Below are 25,522 nucleotides of genomic sequence, written 5' to 3'. Positions count from 1 at the left end.
ACTAGTAGGGGTGAAAACTGTCTCAACCTTGAGCCTTGTAATCTTCTTAGTGTCCTCAATCATGTGAACTCTCGAATTCTGTCTATTCTGTTTCTCCTCTGCTTTTATTTGTTCATACTCCCTCACGAATTTTTCCAATTCGTTGATACTATGAACATCTGATTGCCGAATATACAATTTGTACCGTGGGAGGAGATTCTTATACACTCTCTGTAATTTATTCTCGTCTGTAAAACCTTCCCTATGCCTCATGAGTGTCAGTATTTCTTCGAGAAATTCGTCAAACGATTCACCTTCCTTTTGCTTCCTTGTCTGAATTTGATTCTCGAGGTCCTCCTCATAGGTAAGTGGGTAGTAGTGTGATCTGAAATCTGTCACAAAATTGTCCCATGATTTCCACTGGTCACGACGATTACGCATCCATAGAGTAGCTTTACCAACTAGTAATTCAGGTAGCGCGACTAGTAGTTGGTTGCCAGTGAGCCCATAGGCTTGTTGTAGTTCGTCTAGCCTTTCTAAGAAGCTGGGAGCATCTGATTGGCCGTCGAATGACAGTCTCCAGCTTCTTACTTTGTCACATACCGCCCCTGGGTCCATGAGGGGGTTTGTGTGAATGTTGGTTCCAACTTCAGCATGCCTACCTGTTGCTGAGTGACCAGTCTCCCCACTGCTTCTGCTCATTATACCAGGTCTAGGGCTGGGATAACGTACAGTCATCTTCTTATGTTGTTCTACTAACAACTTTCTCAACTCAGCAAGTGTTCCAGATGACACTATGCCCCAATCTTGTAGAAGATTGAATGCCTCATCCTTTTTCAATCTATAGATCCAGGAAACTCTGGGGTCACCTCGGGGTTTATGTCCTCGACTGACTGATCCTCTGTCAGCTCCTGGTGTTGAACATCTGAATCAGACTCTCCCCGTTCACTCATGATTCTTACTTTGTTGCCTTGTGCCCCACGTTGGGCGCCAATCTATCACGTACACCCTGAGTAGCTTCAGAGGTGGGTGATTGATACCCAGGTGTTGCTCCTGGATGACTTCGCTCAGTCGTAATGTGGGCGGGGAAAGAAGGCAAGTCAAAGTTCCTCTTCCTTCTTCTTTGTGCCTCAGCTGGCGTGAACAGCACCTCCTGGTGCTTCTGACGGCGTGAAGGTCGCTCTCTTCTCTGATGACACCACTTTGATGTAATTTTGTATTGGCCTTATGGCCTCGGTTCTGCTCCAGTGAAGTAGGAAAAGGAAGGACATACAGGATAGGGACGGCAGACAACGGTCTGCTGTGCCCTGGGGAGAAGAAAGAATAGGGACGGCAGACAACGGTCTGATGTGCCCTAGGGAGAAGGAAGAATAGGGACGGCAGACAACGGTCTGCTGTGCCCTGGGGAGAAGGAAGAATAGGACGGCAGACAACGGTCCGCTGTGCCCTGGGGAGAAGGAAGAATAGGGACGGCAGACAACGGTCCCCTGTGCCCTGAGGGGATGGAAAGAATAGGGACGGCAGACAACGGTCGCTGTGCCCTGGGGAGATAGAAAGATAGGGACGGCAGACAACGGTCCACTGTGCCCTGGGGAAATGGAAGGACAGGGACGGCAGACAACTGTTCGCTGTGCCCTGGGGAAATGAAAGGACAGGGACGGCAGACAACGGTCCACTGTGCCCTGGGGAAAAGGAAGAATAGGGAAGGCAGACAACGGTCTGCTGTGCCCTGGGGAGAAGGAAGAATAGGGACGGCAGACAACGGTCCGCTGTGCCCTGGGGAAATGGGTGGACAGGGACGGCAGACAACGGTCTGCTGTGCCCTGGGGAAATGAAAGGAATGGGACGGCAGACAACGGTCGCTGTGCCCTGGGGAAAAGGAAGAATAGGGACGGCAGACAATGGTCCGCTGTGCCCTGGGGAGAAGGAAGAATAGGGACGGCAGACAACGGTCCGCTGTGCCTGGGGAAATGGGAGGACAGGGATGGCTGACAACGGTCCACTGTGCCCTAGGGAGATGGGAGGACAGGGACCGCAGACAACGGTCCGCTGTGCCCTGGGGGAATGGAAGGTCAGGGACGGCAGACAACGGTCCACTGTGCCCTGGGGAAATGGGAGGAGAGGGACGGCAGACAACGGTCCGCTGTGCCCTAGGGAGATGGGAGGACAGGGACGGCAGACACGGTCCGCTGTGCCCTGGGGGAATGGAAGGTCAGGGACGGCAGACAACGGTCCGCTGTGCCCTAGGGAGAAGGAAGTATAGGGACGGCAGACAACGGTCTGCTGTGCCCTGGGGAGAAGGAAGAATAGGGATGGCAGACAACGGTCCGCTGTGCCCTGGGGAGAAGGAAGAATAGGGACGGCAGACAACGGTCCCCTGTGCCCTGAGGGGATGGAAAGAATAGGGACGGCAGACAATGGTCCGCTGTGCCCTGGGGAGATGGAAAGATAGGGATGGCAGACAACGGTCCGCTGTGCCCTGGGGGAATGGAAGGACAGGGATGGCAGACAACGGTTCGCTGTGCCCTGGGGAAAGGAAAGGACAGGGACGGCAGACAACGGTCCGCTGTGCCTGGGGAAATGGGAGGACAGGGATGGCAGACAACGGTTCGCTGTGCCCTGGGGAAAGGAAAGGACAGGGACGGCAGACAACGGTCCGCTGTGCCCTGGGGAGATGGAAAGATAGGGATGGCAGACAACGGTCTGCTGTGCCCTGGGGAGAAGGAAGAATAGGGACGGCAGACAACGGTCCGCTGTGCCCTGGGGAAATGGGTGGACAGGGACGGCAGACAACGGTCCACTGTGCCCTTGGGAAATGAAAGGACAGGGACGGCAGGCAACGGTCCGCTGTGCCCTGGGGAAAAGGAAGAATAGGGACGGCAGACAATGGTCCACTGTGCCCTGGGGAGAAGGAAGAATAGGGACGGCAGACAACGGTCCACTGTGCCCTGGGGAAATGGAGGACAGGGACGGCTGACAACGGTCCGCTGTGCCCTAGGGAGATGGGAGGACAGGGACCGCAGACAATGGTCCGCTGTGCCCTGGGGGAATGGAAGGTCAGGGACGGCAGACAACGGTCCACTGTGCCCTGGGGAAATGGGAGGAGAGGGACGGCAGACAACGGTCCGCTGTGCCCTAGGGAGATGGGAGGACAGGGACGGCAGACAACGGTCCGCTGTGCCCTGGGGGAATGGAAGGTCAGGGACGGCAGACAACGGTCCGCTGTGCCCTAGGGAGATGGACGGACAGGGACGGCAGACAACGGTCCGCTGTGCCCTAGGGAGATAGAAGGACAGGGACGGCAGACAACGGTGCGCTGTGCCCTAGGGAGATGGAAGGTTAGGGACGTATGGCAGCCAACGGGCCGCTGTACCAGGACAGGAGGTCGGGGACGTACGGCAGCCAATGGGCCGCTGTACAAGGAGCAGGAAGGTTGTGAGTGGAATGCTGTGGTTTGGGGCTAGGGACGTTCCGATACTTTCGATTCTTACTGGTATCGATACTTTGCTTTCGATACCGGTGGTATCGGTATCGGTATCGAATGATCCGATACTTTACTGGTATCGATACGCAAGTTGGGGTATCGAAACGGTATCGAATGGCGAAATGGGTAAAAAAGTAGTTCACTTCAATTAATGACATAATCATAAATAAATTCGTATATAAATTTTAGAAGATTATAAGGATTAATATAGATGAAAATTATAGTACTGATTCAATAAGAAAAAAGTATTGAAGGTTGATCGTTGTTATGAAGTGAAAAGTATAGGCTACAAGGAACAAGTGAGTCACAAATTACTCCGCTTCCGACACCACACCGCTATGCTAGTAGTTTCTATTTCTAGTTTTGTTTTTTTTTTTTTGGAAATTGGAAATAACATTGAGATTGAGAATGAGAAGTTCAAGTCCCTGAAGTTAAGAGTTTTGAAATAGTTTGTTGGTTATTAGAAACCTGGAAATATCGATACCTGAATTCACCATCTTTTAATTTGTGAGCAATTTTTTGGTGAGGTTAAAGTTTCCTAGCTTTGAATTTATGCTGTTTAGTTGTTCAGTGACATCATAGCTTCTTAAGTATACCAAACATATTTCGTATTTGCCCAGTGTAGCAGTTACCAGACATTACTAATAACTAATTATCACTAATAACAAACAGTACATAACTGACTCAAGCTCAGTCAATATTGGTTCAAAAATTATCAATTTGATATACTATTAAGACCACATTTATAATTCTTGAACAAATATTCCTACAATATGAAATCAAATTGATAATTTTTGAACCAATATTGACCGAGCTTGAGTCATTTACCCATCTTTAGGGACGTTCCAGTTTCGATACCACCATTCTTTCAATACTTGGTATCGAAAGGAGGGTATCGATATTAGTAAAGTATCGAAAGAAACGTATTGATACCCTTATTGATCAAGCTGGAGTCATTTTACTTGATAGATTGCAGTTAGTAGATAAGTATTTTAGTTGGTAATTCCGATACTTAATGCTCACTCGATGCTTGAGGTATCGGTATCGATACTTTTCTTTCGATACTTGTGGTATCAATACTTTTCTTTCGATACTTTACTAATATCGATACCCTCCTTTCGATACCGATTCGATACCAGGTATCGAAAGAATGGCGGTATCGGAACGTCCCTATTTGGGGCTCGTCCGGCCTTTAAATACTCCCCCAAAGTGGAGGGGATGGGGTTGTGCCGCCGCCAGAGGCGGTGGAAATCGTCTCGATGCGCGGAAGATGGTGCGCCATCGGTACCCTCCTTATCTCCGCGGTCGGCTGGCGTTGCTGATAGCCGAGCGTTTTTCTTAATATTATTAATTATTTAGCAATATTTTCCGTCACAATTTTACTCTGTGACAACTGACGAAATCTCTGTATATTCTAAAAATTGTAGATACCCTTAAGTGTTCAGGAAGGACGTTGAATTAGAAATTGACAAACTTCTTCAGAATAAAATAATTCAACATTCCAACTCCCCATATAACAGTCCAATTTGGGTAGTGCCCAAAAAACCAGACGCCTCCGGTAAACGTAAAATACGTGTCGTTTTAGATTACAGGAAGATTAATGATAAAACGATTGAAGACAAATATCCCCTCCCAAATATTGAGGACTTATTTGGAAAGATTGGAAGGGCTACCTTTTTTTCAGCGATAGATCTCGCTTCTGGATTCCATCAAATTCAAATGGAAAAGGAATCAATTCCAAAAACTACTTTCCAACGTGCAATGAACATTTTGTTTTCCAGAATGCCCAATGTGTTAGTCTACATGGACGTCATAATTCTGTTTTCCGATAATCTCGAGGAACACTTGAAATATCTAAAATCAGTTTTCAAACAACTTAGAGATCATAATCTAGAAATCCAACTGGACAAAACAGAGTTTTTTAAATGAGAATTACTGTACTTAGGACATATAATTTCTGAACGCGGAATTCAACCCAATCCTTCAAAGCTAGAAGCTATTAAGAACTTTCTAATCCCAAAAACTGAAAAAGAAATTAAGCAATTTCTAGTATTGACAGGCTATTATCGAAAAATGATAAAAGATTATGCTAAGATTGCAAAACCTCTCACACATGCCTTGAAAAAAGATGTTAAAATCAATCAAAACAATCCAGAATATCAAAAGTCATCCGAAACATTAAAACTTCTATTACAAAACGATCCAATTTTACAGCTACCTGACTTCACAAAAACATTTATTATGACTTGTAATGCTAGCAATTATGCTGTAGGTTCAGTGTTATCACAAAAATTCAATGGTAAAACCTTACCCATTGAATATGCTTCTCGTACACTTAATCGTCATGAAGAAAATCTTTCTACAATTGAGAAAGAATTATTAGCTATAGTCTGGTCATGCAAACATTTTCGACCATACCTCTATGGTAGAAAATTCATAATCGAAACCGATCACAAACCTCTTCAAGGCTCCACAGCATTAAAGAACCGAATTCAAAATTAATTCGTATGAAACTCTTTCTAGAAGAATTTGATTTTTCAATCCAGTATGTGGAAGGTAAATCGAACCAAGTAGCCGACGCTCTTTCAAGAATACGCCCACTTCACGTTAACATAATGGAAAATGACGAAGACGAACCTTTCCAAGGTTTCGAAAGTGGTTTTCGTGGTTTCAATAATGACTTTCAGTATCTCGAGAATAACAATGATCTCGGTGACCCCGACGAATTTGACATGGACGAACTGCTTAGATTTAACACTAACACAGATATTCCCTCAGTAGACACAGTCACACTTGACGATTTTCTTCAACATGTAGGCAAATCTGCCGAACAAACTAACAATTCCGATCGAGACAATATTGTAAATAATGATAATGATGCAAATGATAATGATGCTAATGAACAAGAAATTGATAATAATCGTAGTCTAGTTACAATACATTCACAGGAGAGCTCGAATGAACAAGTAGTTATTGCGGAAGATGACAAAATAATCAATGTTGAACAGAATCAAATCATTTTAGAACGTGGCAACAAAGAACCTGTTATCAGAAAAGTTTTTACAAAAAACAGATTGACTCTGTTATTGAAAAAGAAATGTAACATAGTTGCCTGTAAAGTTGGTATACGGGCGAAAGTTTTACGTGACAACGACTTTGAGTGATAAATTAATTTTAATGTGAATATTCATTCCTATAGTAGGAAGAAGGATGAAATAATAGTAACAATTTAAAACATTTATTTATACAAAGAATTATATTTAAAACATTAATTTATACAAAGAATCTCGCACTGAATTTCATATTAACAAAATTTTATTTTTACCTTCACACATCCTCAACAAAATCACTCTGTCTCTCTCGCTCTTAGGCGGGCTAACTGTGCTCGATTCAATTTTTTACATAGCAAGTCGCGTTCATTTTTTCAAGTTAAACAAATTATTATTGGCTGAGAAACGATTTATACTACTTTTGTGATTGAAAACTACCACAACATTGTGATTACTACAACATAACCTATTCACTTATACCTATTATACTTACACTTATACCACAGAATTAAAATTGTAGGAGTTTTCTCTGCTTATACCTATTCACTAAGTAGTGGCGCAGTCGAAGGAGATTGCTCCGTTTCACTCTCTCTCCAGGTGAATGCCTTCGGGTTGCTGGCTTGCTGCTGCGTTGCTCGCCACTGCTCCTATTCGTGCTCTTTCCAGACGACCGTGAACCGAAACGAACGCTCTCACTCGCTCTCATTGTGAGCGCATAACGTGGGAACGTAACGCAGTTTCTTGAAGTGTCACCCGGCAAACCAATTTATAAGACGTTGTCACGTCAATAAATGATGTGTGTATAAAACCCAATGATGAAACCAAACACACTTTATGGGATACTTTGCTCCAGGACAGGTGTAATGGAAAAAGAATATGAAATGATTTTTGAAAATTTTAAGAATGCTATCATTGCTAATTTTAATTCTGTGAACTTAGGATAAACTTAAGGAAACTCAATTAGCCACTAATCCAAGAGCGATTCAGAAACGACCCTTCAAACTTCACCCTAATCGAGTGAAGCGAGCTCGAAAGAAAAAGAAATCAACTAATTTATGTGTTTGAGGTAACAATGTTTGTTCTTCTGATGCTGTGGCGTTGCTAACACCAGCAAACCCGACACATAGATATACATTCACTCATCTAAGTAAAACATCACCCATCACTCAGCTATCAAAATTCAGGACTCGTTCATAATAAATGAAACCTTCACATACATGCATAATATTAATGTAAACATGTTGCGTATCGAATTAAATACTATAAAAAGAACAATATTCACTTTGCGTGAACACAATATCGATCAAGGCCGTCTAGACATCATAACAATGCATTTAAAATACACAGAAACAAAACTAGATCACATCAATATCAGCAAAGTAGAAATAAGCGTGGACTTTCCAATGGACTTGGCTCAGCTATTTCATGGGCAACCGGTAACATGGATGCGAACGACAAAGAAAAATACGACAAAATATTATTTCAAGTTCAGTCAAATGAATACCGCTTGCAGCATAATATTGAGAATCAATTTTCAGTAAACAAAAGGCTCATTGATGATTTTAATGCTGACGTGAAAAAGATTCATGGGAATAATTTGAAAATTATAAATTATTTCAAAACTCTCTCAAATCAAACTACGACTGTACAGCTGAACCAGCAATTTTCCCTTTTCAGAGCTCATTAAGTTTGCTCTTTAATAAAATAAGCGATTTAGATACTAGTTTGGAGTTTTGTAGATTGAATATTCTACTTTCTAGTATATTATCCCATAAAGAAATAAATAATATTATTTCTGAATCTAATGTAAAGTTGATTTCTGAAGAACCTAGACTAGTTTTTGAAAAACTTATGCTGGATTCATATGGAAAAATATCTAAAAAATTGAATAAAACTAGTCTGGAAGCTGTAGTGTGAGTAGTTTTTGAGAAAAAAGTTGAAATATGCAAAAAAATCCAAGTAGAAAAACACAGACTTCTACGTTTGATGCCCAATAACTTTCTTTAATGACCAGTAAACGAATAATTTTTCGCAATGAAAATTGTAGAGAATTTAATTCTGAAAAGAATCATGTAAGCTGTGTAGACTAAATTTAAATAAAAGTTTAATAAATTGTATTCTTATGTATAGTACATTACACCACAAAAATTTGCTGTTTTATGAGGAGAGAACTAATAACTCATAGGTTATAACTATATAGGTTACACACCAGATTTTTCATCTTTTCGGCCTTATAATTTTTGAACGATTGATGAAAAAATCCGTGCTGATTATAAGCTGATGGAGCATCAAATCGAAGATAATTCAATATTATGTTCAATTTGATGTATATATTCTCACTATTTTACGAATTTCCCTAAGACTGTTGCAGCAGTTTTAGTGTTGAGAGTGAAATTTTATGTTCAGCAACAATAGATCAGTTGACAATGAAATTTGGAGGGAATCTTTGGAACTCAATTTTGGACTTTGCTGCTTTGTTGACACTAGTTTGGAGGTGAGCATATCAAAAATCCCAACCCCTATATCAAGTGCTGAAGGGATGAGGGTGGTTTGATAGTTGCATTTTCCACTTATTACTTATCTGCTTATATCTTGGAAACAATGAGTTCCATTGACATAATCAACTACATAACAATGAAGCTTAATAAATTTCCTACAAGTTTTGTTTGGTAAAGGTTTTCGTGAAATCTGATACTTTTCGAGATATATTTATGTTCTAAAGTGATGCATTTTCAAAAACCCAGTTTTTCTTCCATTTGTCGCTCTTTCAAGTGTTATAACTTTTCAACAATTGATGAAAAAAGAATGTGCTGGTTACGAGATTGTAGAGCATTAAATTATCTTCCATTTCATGTATAATTCGACTATTTCACGCATTCCCATACGACTGTTGCAGCAGTTTTAGGTTTGAGAGTCAAATCTCAAAATTTGCAACAAGTGACTTTTTTCGAATATCACACTATTCTGTCATCATAAATTGGCAAATACATCATTGAACATTCACATTAAGTACCTATTGGAACGTCTGCGGGACTGAACACAGGGGGTGTTTCTAAACTTCTTACCAAACAAGACACTCAAAACTAAATCTGCTGCAACAGTCGTATGGGAATGCGTGAAATAGTCGAATTGTACATGAAATGGAAGATAATTCAATGCTCTACAATCTCGAAATAGCACATTCTTTTATAAGTTATAACACTCTTGAAAGAGCAACATTCTTAAATTCATCAATTGTTGAAAAGTTATAACACTTGAAAGAGCGACAAATGGAAGAAAAACTGGGGTTTTGAAAATGCATCACTTTAGAACATAAATATATCTCGAAAAGTATCAGATTTTACGAAAACCTTTACCAAACAAAACTTGTAGGAAATTTATCAAGCTTCATTTTCATGTAGTTGATTATGTCAATAAAACTCATTGTTTCCAAGAAATAAGCATGTAAGTAATAAGTGGAAAATGCAACTTTCAAACCACCCTCATCCCTTCATGTACTGAATAGAATTTTTTCATCAATCGTTCAAAAATTATAAGGCCGAAAAGTTGAAAAAATTGGAGGCAGAAGTGTTTTTTCAAAAAATGTCTCACCTTCAAGAGCGGATATCTCAGAAACTATTAATTATTATTATTATTATTATTATTATTATTATTGGCGTATGGCTTTGAATGGTGGGGAGACCCAAGGGTAGTTCCACCTCGCCGTATGAAAATATAAGAGAAATGGAAAAAGATAAGAAACTATAAGAGATATGGAAAAAATGTAGAGGACAAAACTTGTTTGTAATTTTGTGTGCTTTAATTTTGTACAGAGTAGAAATGGTTATAAGATGCATAGTTTCCGAGATATATGCGAAAAATGAAAAAAATGGTACTTTCAAACCACCCCCACCCCTTAAGCACATGGGGTAGGGGTGAGGATATGTTCGATATGTTAATCCTCTTACTATTCTCAAAAGAGTTGTGGAGTTGAAAATTGTGTTCCAAACTTGTCCCTCAATAAATCTTTCGTTGACTGGACTAGAAAAGTAACACAATATATCCGATTAAACTATTTTTATGTTCGGAACAGATACGGTACACAATAAGAAAACATAATTAAGACGGTAGTTTTAAATCAAGAGAGAATTAGGCCTATTTAACTTGCTAAATAATTAAAACTACAATTGCTACAACACGATTTTTTCAACACACCTGTTTAATTAAGTAGAACTCGTCTGACCTTTGCATAGAAAAATTCCTTCTCCAGTTCTTCAAGATCTAGGGACTGAGCTATTTTATGTTCGCTAGACCACTCACACGTTCCCGGGTCATTGTTGATCTTAGATATATGTCTTCATTAGCTTGAGTTTGGAAAAGCTTCTTATAAAATTTCATCATTCATTCAATTTATTATTCATTTGCATTTAAAAATTTTCCGTTCCTTAAAATTTGCCGCCCCCAAAAATCTGCCGCCCTGGGCGGCCGCCCGGTCCGCCCACCCCTGGGGCCGGGCCTGCTGAAGAGGTACATCTTCAAGTAAGATAAATAGCTCCTCTCTCAAAAAGATTGAATAGATTATGCCATTAAGCCTGGGAGGAAGCTCGAACAGAAGTAGATGATCTCCTATGATTCCTGCCCAAATGTTTACTGAAAACTGATGTTGTGGACGATTAGGATTGATGACATGAGGATTCTCATCTGCCCAAATATGTTGGTTGTGGACGTTAACGATAGCTGTTCTTGTAAAGTGCCTCGTCGGTGAATAAAACGGTTGTTAAAAAGTTTTTCTAAAAACCATCGGCAAATACCAGCACGGGGAATACAGTCTCGTGGCAATAGAGTATGAACTTTCTGGAGGTGGTATGGATGTAATTGTTGCTCTTTTAGTATCCTCCAAATAATAGATTGATTGACATTAGACTGCACTGACAATTCTCTAGTGCTCTTCTCTGGATGTTCATAAATTTCATTGAGAACTTGTTCTTCTAACTCAACAGTCCTAGTAGATCGGGGTCTGCTTGCATAAATGTGCTCTGTGGACATCAAAGAACCTGTTTCAGACAGACGTTGATGAATAGTGGCCAAAAATCTCGAACTTGGACATAATCGGTTTGGAAAGTTCTCTTGAAACAAACGTCTTGCTTCAGTACTACAGTATTACAGTGTCCCATCCCATACATTAAATGCATGTCAGCTAATTCGGAGTATGAATAATGTCTAAAATTACCTGCCATTTTTTAAAAAGTTAACACTTAACACAAAAGCAAAGTGAAATGGTTACAAATAACTGGTTAATAGATTAAACAAAATACACAGCGCGGTTACAGTAGGCCTAACTTACAGTTTGTTGTTTTGTTGAACAGTGAGCTGAAATATTTCTAAAAATAATTTTCAGCTGATAATTTCTTTCAAATATTATCTTATTAAAAACAAAATAAATCAACTGTTTTGGAACAGCTGTTATTTAAATCCATGTTTTATTTGCAATCAGCTACAACCTATGAGTTATTAGTTCTCTCCTCATAAAACAGCAAATTTCTGTGGTGTAATGTACTATACATAAGAATACATTTTATTAAACTTTTATTTAAATTTAGTTTACACAGCTTACATCATTCTTTTCAGAGTTAAATTCTCTACAATTTTCATTGCGAAAAACTATTCGTTTACTGGTCATTAAAGAAAGTTATTGGGCATCAAACGTAGAAGTCTGTGTTTTTCTATTTGGATTTTTTTGCATATTTCAACTTTTTTCTCAAAAACTACTCACACTACAGCTTCCAGACTAGTTTTATTCAATTTTTTAGATATTTTTCCATATGAATCCAGCATAAGTTTTTCAAAAACTAGTCCCCGAACAATTCAGCATCGGTGTATTTCTCCAGAGGAACTGAATTCCGGGCCAAATCTTTCACTCATATCTGTATAGCTCGCTAATGAAGCGTCTATGGATATATGTTTTTAGGAACTTTTTTTCTTATTTTTACCTCTGCTATCACGTATCAAATTATTTTACTATAATAAAGAATCGCCCTGTATAAAGAACTAGCAGGAACCCGTGCTTCGCAAGGATCTATTTTCAAACTTGATAATCTGAAAACTTGACGTAATGAAATTTTGAAGAATTTAAAATAGGCCTTGGTTAATTAAGAATCTAGCCTATGTGAAAAATTTCAAGTTATTTAGTCCAGTAGTTCAGAAGTGATGATGCGTCAAACATAATTTTCCTATCCCGTACGTGTATAAGCCAACTCTTTATTTTATTATAGATATGGTTAACGACTGCAAGAGATAGGAGTGTGGAACAGAATAGTTGTGAAACTATGATAGCGCCAGAAGTGTCCCGAACACAATAGAAGGTACATGAACTTTTTGAAAGTGATTTGAAAAAAAAGTTAAAACATCAGAACTGAGAGTTGTCAACCTTATCATTCTACCTCCATTTAGAGAGGCTTTTGTTTGAGCCGAATGAAATCTTCTATCTTCTATATATATATATATATAATATATATATATATATATATATAAATGAATATATAAATGTTTGTGTGTTTGTTCCCTATGACTTGAAAAATACTTGACATAACGGCATGAAACTTGGGGAATATGTTGTGTGAATATTGGGGATGGTTTCTGATTAGAAATTTTAATAGCGGCTACCGAAGAACGGAAAGATGATCATGATTCAAGATCATATTGAGATAATATGATTTAGCATCTAAAGTTACCAGCTGTAATAAACACGTCACCCTATGATAAATTGTGTAGGCTACTGTTCTGTATTACAACGGTAGTTTGGAGTTGAAGTGTAGTTGATTGTTACCAGCTGTAGATAATGGTTCCTTAGAAGACCTATACAAATAATTATCACTCCCCTATCATTTAGTAACAGGAAAATGTTGGAGAAAATTATTCACCTCATGGAAGAGAGTTGTTCATATTGCATTCATTAATGGCAGAATAATTTACAATTTTTTTTAATTTAGCTTAGCTTATATTCATCCTAAAATGGAAGATGGAAGGAATATGGAATTCTGCGTGATTCATTGTACATTGCATATTTCCTGGACCATCTATTGACAATCAACAACTATGAAAACATTAAATTCATCTTTGAAACACTGATTTAACCTATTTCTATTTTTAATTCAACACTTTACTGATAGATATTACTACCAATTGATTGAGAATAATAAATGCTGCATGACTATAAGCACATAGGAAGTCCGTATTCAGATGTAAATGAAAATATTGATTGTCAGATAAATTTCGTGATTCACCAAATAAAGTAAAGTGTGACATGAGATACATTGACTTTTTGGCGGTACGAAGTTCGCCAGGTAAGCTAGTTGTAAATAAAGCTTTATTATTAATAGTCAACGCTGAAAAAAGACAGGCTCAATCACCAGGAATACTATGAATTCTATGAAGGACCAGAAAGCCATTAATTTTGAGTAGTTTAATCACTTACATTATGGACACTGGATACTTTATGGACAATCAATACGTATGAAATTTATTAGCTACAAAAAAAACTTTGATTGAAGTGACCTCGACTACTACAATATGAATAACCATTAAGATCAAATAAAAGAAATTACTTACATCTCTCATCCACTCTTACTTTTTGTTCACAAAATATTAACTCAAAAATATGAGTTATATTGAATGAACTCACGGCTATACTACTCAAGTTTGTCTTTTTCTGGACGTGCTACAAATAAATGTAGGTTTATGTTTGACATCTTGTTTTTGTAATCTTGTTGTCTATTAAGAATTTTTTCAATGTGATTTTTGTTTGCAATAAAATTTGAATTTGAAAAAAGAATTATCAACAAACTCCTAACCAAAGAAAATCCCTGTGCTCTGTTCTAATCGGAATGTATGAGAATTGGCCAAGCATACAACAATGGAACAAACACGTGGCAAGCTCGCACTTGGAGAAAATTTAATTCGATCAGCTGATTGATAAAATTATTTTAAGCTTTCCAATGATTAAAACATATTATGTTAGAATATCATGTGTCAATTATCTCAGTTCCATATGGCATTCACCTTACCATGTTCATAACCTTACTAAATAGGATCCTTTTTCATCCTTTGAAACCCTTAGAGACAAAATTTCTCAAAATCCGTTCTTAGTGCGCGTCTAGCATGTTTGAAGAATATTTGTGCAGAGTTTCAAGTCTGTAGGCCAATTAGTTTGAGCTGTAGTGTGATTTTACATGAAAATTTGAAAAAAATGTCCTCTCCTGGACCCCTCTCTGCTCCTGGTCGGAATTTTTCTGCATAGATCTATTCATTTTTCATAGCTGAACAAAAAAGTTCCTCATGACTTTGCTGTGCAATGAGCGGTTAAAAGGTACAAAATTTTTGGTGGGCCCCAGCTCCCTCAGGGGGGAAAATTTCTGAAAAACCTTTCTTAGTGGATGTTTTGAGGCTATCATAAACAATTGTGCAAAATTTCAAGTTTTTAGGCTCAGTAGTTTGGGCTGTGGTGTGATTTCAGTCTGTAGGGGCTTAGCCTTTTATAGATGAGAAGAGAAGAGAAGAAGAAGAAGAGATAGAGAAGAGAAGAAGAAGAAGAGATAGAGAAGAGAAGAAGAAGAGAAGAAGAAGATATATATCCTACTTCATTGAATTCCGTTTAAAATCACCTACTTATGAAACCTTCTTCTTATTATCCTATCCTGTTTATCGTAATACTGAAGTTACCACCATTCATGAATATCCTTACCTTATCCTGAGATGTGACGAAATTTTATCTGGTAAATGTGAATTTTTGTGTGACAACTACTACTGCAAAAATGTGACCGTGATAAAAAATAAGTGAATAAGTGAAGTGTTAGAAGATAAGAAATTAGAACACTGTAAACAATTAGTAATTAATGAATCTGCTTCTTTTGTAAAATTCATTCCAATTATCAATCAATATCTACTGTACAAAATTGACAAAGCTATTATTTTATCAGACAAAAAGAACACTACATTATATCCAAAATCAACTCAATTATTGTATCTTAATAAGTCAGAACAGTTATTCGAACATCCTAAAATACATGAATATTGGGAAAGTGATATATCAATCCCATCTGAAGTTCCATTTCGTAAATTGAGAACAAACTTTGATATAAACAAACTTTGATCATTTGATATTATACATGAAGCAAATATTACGATTGAACCACTACTAGCAATAGAAGAACTTAGCATTGCAAAAGACGATACTTATTATATTTGGATTTTTATTATATGTTTTATTGTTATTCTTAATATATTTATTGTATTTAAATTATTTAACTTTATTAAATATGTAACTTCTTTACGAAATAATTGTAGAAATGTTAATGTAGCAGCAAATTCGCAAGCCCCAACATTTGTTCTTGGGCCTTCCTCCAAACCCAAAATTCTGAACGCTGAGGACAGCTTCAGTCTAGGGGTGGAGGAGTTAAATAGCTATAGTAGTAGTATTACAACCCTATTGTTATAGAATATAGCTGACTATGCATTATCTTCTTTATGTCTCAATTAATTATTTTTCAGTTAGTTCTACTCAAACTCTTGACGAGAGCACTCGGCTCCCGAAATTCTTTAATTCGGTATTTTCTGTAGTTGTAGTGTTAATAAAGTTCCAATTTTTAAAAACTCAGTCGTGTCGTCCAATCACTCAACTCTAGACTTCATCCATGCTCCAGTTAGCCTTCACATATAGGTTAGACCTACTCGTACCGGTATGAATAATATTGAAAGGTTATTTCAGAATTATTTCCATTGAAATTAATTATTTTAAATAGGATTTATATTTTCCTATTATTTTTAAAAGAATTTGGAATAGAATACCTACCAAATAACTTAATTTCTGTTGTTTTGAAGTTCAGATTGGTGTATCACAGCTTTTTAAATTAGCTGCCATTTCAGGTTTGTATAGCAATAAAAATCTGATCTCAGTTATAGAAGCAAATTTTTAAATCAAATTATGAAAAAATATATTGTCTTGATTATTTTATCAATGAAATGATAATAATTAGGCTATTATTAGATCAAATTTAATGGGATGAATTTAGTAACAGCTGTGTACACTCAGTGGCATAATGGAGAGACTTGGCAACATTTTTCTCCTATCTTTCTTCACTGCCATTATAACGTGGACCTCACTATAGAGTCGTTGCTAAGGAATTACATCTGTACAGACTATCCATTAGATCAGCAAGAGTATTTTGATATAGGCGCATAAGGATTTATAACTACATTTTGAATATTGAATTGAAACAACTTACAGCAAAGTCATTTTATTTGTTATTATAGATGCTTGGAGACGAAATATACCATCTAACTGGAGATGTCCTAATTGGTGCAGCATGTGTAGCTTACGTGGGCGCTTTCACAAGTGAATACAGAGAAGAACTAATAGAGTACTGGGTCAAAGTACTTGCTGACCTGAAAATACCAGCGTCTGAGAAATTCAGGTACTGTCATATTAATATTGATATGATGTGATTGATATTTTCTTTTATGAATAAATAAAGATAGATAGTTAATCATCTTTTTTAATTTATTTTATTTTATTTTTCATTCATTTATTTTACAAAACACTATAATCATAATAATTAATTATGATTATGACCATGGAGGAAAACTAGGCTGAGCCAGTACCATATTTTCTCTCCCAAATTTTGAGAAAATGTTTTTTTTCCAAAGTAGCCTATTATTAAATTATGAAATCAACCATCAATGCTCAGCCACTTAATTTTCGGGCATTACGGCACTTAATTGTTCAGGAATAGTTATTTGAAAAATTTGCATTTTGAAGGTTGACGTAAGAAATAGAATAAATTAGTTTACCAAAGAAATCTTATAGATAAAGTTTGAATAAAGATAATGATAATAGAATTGATAATGAAAAACTTGAGGAATATTACACTTTATTTGAAAAATTTAAACACATGAAATGAATAAATGCACATTTATTATAAAGAGCTTCATTACAATTTTTAGAATTGAATTCTAATATTATTTTACGAAGAGTGATCCCCTCTCATGGGACCTGGCCTTGTGAGAGAGCAATATGAGGAATTATGGCGGAAGTTGAATGAACTTACAGTGTTAGTTGCGTTTCGAATCAGATTGAATTTATTTTAAGCTGATAAATACCAGTCAGTATTTGTAATTTAAGCTGTTAATTTAAGCTTTTAGTGTATTTATCTTTTTCAGTTTGATCAATGTTTTGGCTGATCCTTATGATATAAGAATGTGGATATCGTTCGGTTTGCCAAGAGACAGTGTCTCCACTGAGAACGCCATTCTGGTCACTCAAGCTGGCAGGTGGCCGCTCTTGATAGATCCTCAAGAACAGGTAATGGATAAAATAAATTCATTATTGATGAAATTCTGGTTCACAGCTATCTACAATGTAGTGGCAACAATGCCTTCCTATCATTTCGACTGACTTAATAACGTAAATCTCACTATAGAAGCATTTTACCCTAAAAGTACATCGAAGCTCTTGCGTTTGTCTAATGTTTTGTCTTCATTCATGGAGTGAGCACAAAGTAAAAAGAGTTTTCCTTCCTTCTGGATCTTCCTTCTCTGTGGATTGAGTGAATGTGTACTGAATTTGTGCAATGCGGGCTGCATATTTGACCCCTTATACCCCATGCTCATACTGGACAAGTAGGAGCGTACATTTTGTTGAACGAGTGCAGTGATTTCTTCTCTATGACAGGTTGCAGCTCGACCAATGTACACAATAATAATTCAGTATCATACACCATAGACTTCAAATACTCCCACACGTAACAATCACAACTTGAAAAAAGCATAACTATTGGAGAGAGTGAAGACCAACTTCAGAGTGCCTCCACATTTTTCAGCATGAAAATTGACTCCATCCTAACGTTATTCTTTATTTACTATGTTGAATTAAATATTCCAATAAACTTATTTGTAGTAATAAATTGATTTTGGCCTTGAAATAGTAGAGGGATTTACATATTTTGTAAAACGTCCATATCCTATGGTGAACTATGTATTCTATTTTTGTGAAGTATTTTACCAGAGTTACAAAAGGGCACTGGTTGATTCAAAAACATATTCCAATACAACATGAACAATAGTATGAATTTGCAAGATTCTATTATGATCTATTATTATTCTATTATCATTATTATTATTATTATTTGATCTGTCTCAAAGAGACATTGATAGTTGTTTATAAAGCCCAAGCTGAATCCGTAGTAAGATACGGTGTCAATGTTTGGGGTAATGCAAGTGGCTATGAACATTGATAGAGTTAAGAGATTACAAAATTCCTTGCTAAAAATAGTTCATTCAAAACAAGAGAGTTACCCTAAGCCAAATTTGTTTAAAAAATATAGCATTCTTCCTGTAAACGAGCTATTCAGATATGATATCTTATTAAATAATTATTTTTCTAATAACTATAGAATGTCAATAGAATTTTGCATGAGCGAAGACAAGGTGCTGCATATAAAAGGTTTATTGTGCCCGAATACAATAATTATCATGGTAAATGTGAACTTAGTTATCTTGTACCAACTATTTTCAATGAGTTGCCAGATGATTTAATTGGTCTGGATAGAATTTCAATTGTTAAAAATAAGATGAAACACTTTCTGTTAAATAATTTGAGTGAATTTGAATGATATTCATAAATTCTTTCTTTTTTTATATTTTTTCCTTGTGTATGTTTTTTTGTGATAAGCAACAACTGAAATCCCATTGTTTTATTATTTTATTGCTACATATTGCTACACAATACAATTAAATGAATTATTATCAATTAATTTTTTTCTACTCAAGATTGACAACTATTTTTCTTTTGATATGATTTGAATTGAAAATTATTTATTTTGGGATCACTGATTGATTATATCAATGTACTATTTCTATGGTTTTTTTTTAATATAATGTAAAACTTGACTCCTCCAGTCAAACCTTCTTTAGAAGGTTTTGGAGAATAATTTATATTTCGTCTGGTTTATAATATTTGAAATTTTCCACTGAAAGGGAATCTTCTTATCTTTTGTCATTCTTGCTTTTTTATTATTCTTCATTTGTTTTGTTTGTAAGATTTCTTTTTATAAGTGTATTTTTCATTTTTGTTTGTTATATTTTCTATAATAAACTCCCTTCTTCTGGGGGTACCAGGACGAAGGAAAAAGGAAAAAAAAATTATTATTATTATCCCTGTTTGAGGTTTTGCTTGACCACCCTTTCCCTGGGCTCCGACCCCCAAGGAAGAGTGACAAACGATTTTTCCAGAGTGACTGCTCCACATGTCCATGTGGTAAACAATCATACTGGGTCCGTTACCATTAAATCGTTTGCTCTGAGTAGACGTAATGAACCAAGAATGACAGCCTTCTGCATCCGACCTGCAAGTACAGTAGCAGGTCTCTCACAGGCTGAAATCGTTCTAAGGTTGGCCAAAAATGAGGGTCACATGCCCCCCAGTACACCTACAATCAACACCACCATTTTCACAGAGTAGCCTGGGTTTAGCCTGCGCAGCTCTATTAGTAGGTCATGATATTTCGCCTGTTTTTATTATTATTATTATTTTTATTCAAGATTCTATTATCATCTATTATTCTATTATATTAGGACTTTAGAATGTGTGCAGAGTTATATATGAGTGTACGACTAAAAAATTACGAAATTCTCAAATTTTCATTTGATTGAACTCTCTGTTCTCTGAAACACATTGAACTGTGTCGAATATTTAGTAGTTCATACTACTAAGCACTACGCATGATTTTTGATTAATTGTATGTTTTATACATGCTGCAATCTAACTTCTTAAATCTCGAATTCATTATTTCAAGTCAAAATCAATCTAATTTGTTGTAGGCCAACAGATGGATACGAAATATGGAATCAGAGAATGATCTAAAAGTTATCAAACTCACTGATAAGAATTTCCTTAGGGTGTTGGAAAGCGCGATTCGCGTTGGATATCCCGTTCTGTTGGAGGAAGTTGGTGAAACGTTAGATCCAATCCTAGGACCCATATTGCTGAAGCAGCTTTTTCTCGTGGTGAGTTGTGCGAATAAAGTGCATTATCCAATCATCACTCATTTCTAATCGTACAATTTTCAAGATTTTTTCACCGAACGCAGTGAGGTCTATGTTTTAACTCTGATTTTCTTTTGTCTGAATGTATGTAACGCATTTATGGCCAAACGCGTTGATAGAATTACAATTCGTTTGGCAGGAATATTTTTTTTTCAACAACGCGTCGATGTATACACAAGGTTTTTCGAAATTTTATGATATATGAAAAGAAAAGTGATTCCTCCATACTCCGATATCACTATATTTATGTATCATATACTCTGAAGATAGGATTCATCAGACTATAGAATTATTCATGAACAATCAGCTGACAAGTGGATTATTAAATTGCATGCATTACACAGATGTCTGGAGAAGCCATGTCTATTTCTATAAGGTCTATGGTTTCAATATTTTGTTTAGCAGTCATGGTATTATGCATGCAAATCAGTATCAATATTCTCACATTTAAAAAAGTAATATGTGAATACAAATAATTAAATGAACTAAATAATGCTAAAGAAATTATAATACGTTTGATTAAAAAAAATAATTTTCAAATATTTGAGAAGTATTTTCATCAGATGGGAAGATTATCACGTAACTGGATGAATTATCATATATGGAATACAAATTCAAACGTGAACTGAGTTTGTTAACATTTCAAACAGGTGACATCAGATACCTGATAAAACAGGTGACATGGATGATAAAATTGTGTGAGGTCTACTGTTCACAGAACTACTAGTAGTAAATTAATCCAGTTTGTCGATTAATTGACAATAATTGATTAGTAAATTCAAATCAGCTCATTAAACAATTAATATAATTTGTTGTGAAAATGTCAGCTTCAAAAATAATCTAGAAAATTAGTAATGGATGTATTCCTACATAATATTATATATAAATTAAGGGATTTCTAACTTAATGTTTATTTTGTTTCAGAACGGGCAACCAATGATTCGACTGGGTGACTCGGATGTGGAATATGACAGAAATTTCCGGCTTTATGTGACCACTAAATTGGCAAATCCACACTACTTGCCTGAAGTGTGCATCAAAGTCACTTTGGTCAATTTCACTGTCACTCCATCAGGCGTTGAAGATCAGCTGCTAGCGTGAGTCTGAAGAAATTATTGAATTATAATAATGTTATTAGGTCTACCTACGCCACCCTCTAGGAGATCTAATAAATGCGAAGTATTATTGCTACTAAGCGGACTAGCCTCAGCGAGGTCCTACAATCCTCCCCCTATCCTGATTATGTACCCTGATTCTGTAAGGGTTGCTTTTGACGCGATAATTTGAGGTGTACAGGAGGTGCGCTATGGCGCGATACTGTCGGCCGAGTAGGCCCTCGACCCCGGGGCTTCAGGATGGGTGACGGTTAGGGTTGGGAAAAGTATTATACAGGCAAAAGGATATAGATAGTAAATCTGTACAACAAATTATGTTTTGAAGGGTAGTACGCAATCTGCAACTGCGTGTTGACGGTGAGCAGGCTGGACTTGCAAGCCTGGAAAGAAGTATTACTGAGAGTCTCAGGGTAAGAGTTATGGGAAAAACGGTACAGCGATTTAATAGGCTTATTAAATGTCTTCAACAAATTAAGATTTGTTAGGTAATATGCAATCTGCAACTGCATGCTGATGGCAAGAAGGCTGGACCTGCAAGCCATGTACAGAGTAAGGGTTATAGGTATGGTATAGGTGGTATAGGGTATAAGGTACAGGGTACAGAGAATTGATATGATTATTAATCTCTACAACAAACAGGAGTTTGTCTGACAACTGCTGCAACTTGTCGGCTAGCAAGCTGCACCTGCTAGCCTGGTACAGGGTAAAGGGTATAGGTAGGTATGAGGTGTATCGGGTTTAAGGTATAGGGTATAGGGTGTATGATTTCTGAAATGCGAGTCTGTGACTGCGTAAGGATAATTAGCAAATCTGTGACTGCTAATAAGGTTTTCCACTACAGTCTGACAACTGTGTGATGGATATTAACAGTCAATCTGAGGACTGCTATAAAGGGTAACTCCAACTCTCTCACAGAGTTGCCCAAAGCACTCTTAATTCAATAGATAGCACATGGACTACTATTAGAGAGTGATATGGATCTTCACAGGCACAAGTGTGTGGAATTATATCCGAATCAACAGTATGTCGATGTCGGGGAAAGATAGGATTTTTCTACAAGAAAAAATAGCGAAAAAACAATAGCTAATTCAGGAAAAGGAGTTCTAGGACTCTTCCAAAGGAATTGCATGTCTGTGAAACTGCAATAAGGACGATCGCTAATCTGCAACTACGATCTCAGGTAAATCAGGATTTTTCACAAGGAAAAACAGCAATCAGAAACTGCTATTTCAGAAAAAGGATTTCCTACAGGGAACAACAGCGAGTCTGGAAATGCTATTGCGGTAAAGGATTTCCCTACAAGGAATAACAGCGAGTCAGAAACTGCTATTTCACAAGAAGGACAGGAATTTCTTACTGGCAAGGAAACACATAGAAGCGACCAGTTCCAACATACAGTTACCTGAATCGTCGTATATCACATTACAGAGAATTGTGAGCCAGCTCCCAATTCCTGTATTCTAACTAAAATGTGAAGCGTCAGGACAGAGTCTTACTAATTAAGAGATCTAGAAAAGTGCTATAAATCCCAAAGAACCTGGAACAAACCTTGATCAAAGCAAAGAGAGCCCAGCTAAATTCCTCCTTAACTGTTTGACGCTGCAAACTTAAGAACCCTATACAGTTACCCAAGTACCTAAGGACAACTCCAACACCCCAAGTGATACAAGTCGGGAAAAATAGCTACAAGGAAAGAAAATCCCCGAGCAAAATCTACCTTACAGTTGTCGGTAACTCGACCCACAAATATATATTCTATAAAGTATAGAATAGAAAATCCCTATGGATGAAGATGATGATGACTGCCGGCAATGAAGTAGATGATGATAATGACCGTGCTCCTACTCTGAAATAAAGAAACTTAGTCGAATCCTATACAACATAGCAATTCTCCTGCCGTCACAAAATTCACTTTGTGACAATGCATATTGTAGGCCTACCTATTAATTGGTGTGCCTCATGCAGTTTTTTTTTAAATATGTCAAATTGCGACTGAGTCTAACAAGACCCATAATGGTACAAAAACAAAATAGCACTGCGATGTACATACATAAACATGATGTAAAACTAAAATTATAACAGATGAGTTCAGTAATAACGTGGATTAAAAACATAGAAATTGGTTCACTCTAGAAAAAATATATCTGTAAATTCAAAACGTAATATTATAATTCAGTCTCATTCTGAGTTAAGCATATATCACTAGGTATCCCCTCTTTCAATGCTATTGCAAATTCTACTCCGTGTATAGAATATGACATATTTTTAATGTTTTCTCTGTTCATTGACTATGTTGCCTGTATATTTTAATACTTTTTCAAGTTATCATTTTTATGAATCTGTTGAGTACCTATGTTGTCTGTATATTTTAATACTTTTTTAAGTTATCATTTTCATGAGTCTGTTGAGTACCTAATTATGTTGCCTGTATATTTTAATACTTTTTTAAGTTATCATTTTCATGAGTCTGTTGAGTACCTAATTATGTTGCCTGTATATTTTAATACTTTTTTAAGTTATCGTTTTCATGAGTCTGTTGAGTATCTAATTATGTTGCTTGTATATTTTAATACTTTTTTAAGTTATCATTTTCATGAGTCTGTTGAGTACCTATGTTGTCTGTATATTTTAATAGTATTTTTTAGTTTTTATGAGTCGATTTATTAATTACAGAGACGTTGTTCGATTAGAGAGGCCAGATCTTGAGAAGCAGAGGAACGAACTAATAATTAGAATCAATAACGATAAAGGCCAACTAAAAAGCATAGAAGACAAGATTTTAAAACTTCTGTTTGCTTCCAAAGGAAATATTCTCGATGATGAGGAACTAATTGAAACGCTGAATGAGAGCAAGGTGATTAAATCGATTCATATCATTAAATATTTATTTCTCTCAGTAATTTATCCATGTGATTCGCTTGAATCGCTTATTGTAAAGTAATTTCATATCGTCTTGATCCATAAGTAATGTTCTATGTTATCAGTGCTAAAATCTCTAGAAATGGAATTTATGTTGGGCGATTTTCTACATGAGTTTTTGGGTTCTAGTGCGGCAGATCATCCCCCAAACGTAAAAAATTGCAAGGTCTTGAAAGATTTCAAGATCCAATGGACTTGTAACTCTATATGAATGAATTATGCAATGAAATAAAATTAATATGTTTAACATTATTTCAGATATTTATTCAATGAAATGCAATTCTATTGTATTGCTTGATTGAAGGTTGGAAGAAGCTTTATGGAATCTGCAACTTTACTGGCTTGGAATTCTATTGTGTCAATGAGATTACACATTTATGAGTTCCGTTTGTTTTGATCATTTTATAACTTGCAATCAACTAGTCTACTTAAAATTAGGCCTATCGAAAACACTTTAATACAATGTTAAATATAAAAATAATCAGTCCAGTCTACAATAGTAATTAGATTGCCTGTACTTATTGTCTGAACCTTTTATCAGAATCTTTTATTTGATATTTCGTACCTACATATACTTGCTATAATAATATTAGTTAAGTGTTGATTGTTTGCAGGAAACATCGAATTATATAGCGACCAGATTGGTTGAGGCTGAGCAAACGGAAGGCAGCATTTCTGTTGCCAGAGAAAAGTATCGAAGTGTGGCTTCGCGAGGTGCCTGCCTCTACTCAGTTGTTAGTACCCTCGCCGACATTGACCCCATGTACCAGTTCTCTCTCAAATATTTCACATTGGTAATTCCAAAAATATATTTCTTATAGCATGTATTTATTCTCAATCTTTCCATGATATTTAGTTGTTTTCTATTATCAAATAATAAAACCTTGGTCTTGGAAGTT

The 25,522-nt window shown here is 36.6% G+C and overlaps 1 protein-coding gene across 1 annotated transcript in view; it reads left to right on the top strand.

Annotated features, from left to right (window-relative positions):
* LOC111061278 (dynein heavy chain 6, axonemal-like) overlaps positions 1 to 25,522 on the top strand; it is a 182,765-nt gene that overhangs the window by 98,907 nt on the left and 58,336 nt on the right. The window contains exons 51-56 of the mRNA XM_039430794.1: positions 16,801 to 16,961; positions 17,707 to 17,848; positions 20,365 to 20,550; positions 21,514 to 21,686; positions 24,378 to 24,558; positions 25,238 to 25,417. Coding sequence (XP_039286728.1) covers positions 16,801 to 16,961; positions 17,707 to 17,848; positions 20,365 to 20,550; positions 21,514 to 21,686; positions 24,378 to 24,558; positions 25,238 to 25,417 — 1,023 coding nt within the window. The remainder of the gene's footprint in view (positions 1 to 16,800; positions 16,962 to 17,706; positions 17,849 to 20,364; positions 20,551 to 21,513; positions 21,687 to 24,377; positions 24,559 to 25,237; positions 25,418 to 25,522) is intronic.

The sequence above is a fragment of the Nilaparvata lugens genome, chromosome 6 (assembly GCF_014356525.2).
Source record: "Nilaparvata lugens isolate BPH chromosome 6, ASM1435652v1, whole genome shotgun sequence".
Classification (NCBI taxonomy): Eukaryota; Metazoa; Arthropoda; class Insecta; order Hemiptera; family Delphacidae; genus Nilaparvata; species Nilaparvata lugens.
The sequence above is the reverse complement of the archived record's forward strand: the minus strand, read 5'-3'. Positions and strand labels throughout refer to the sequence as shown.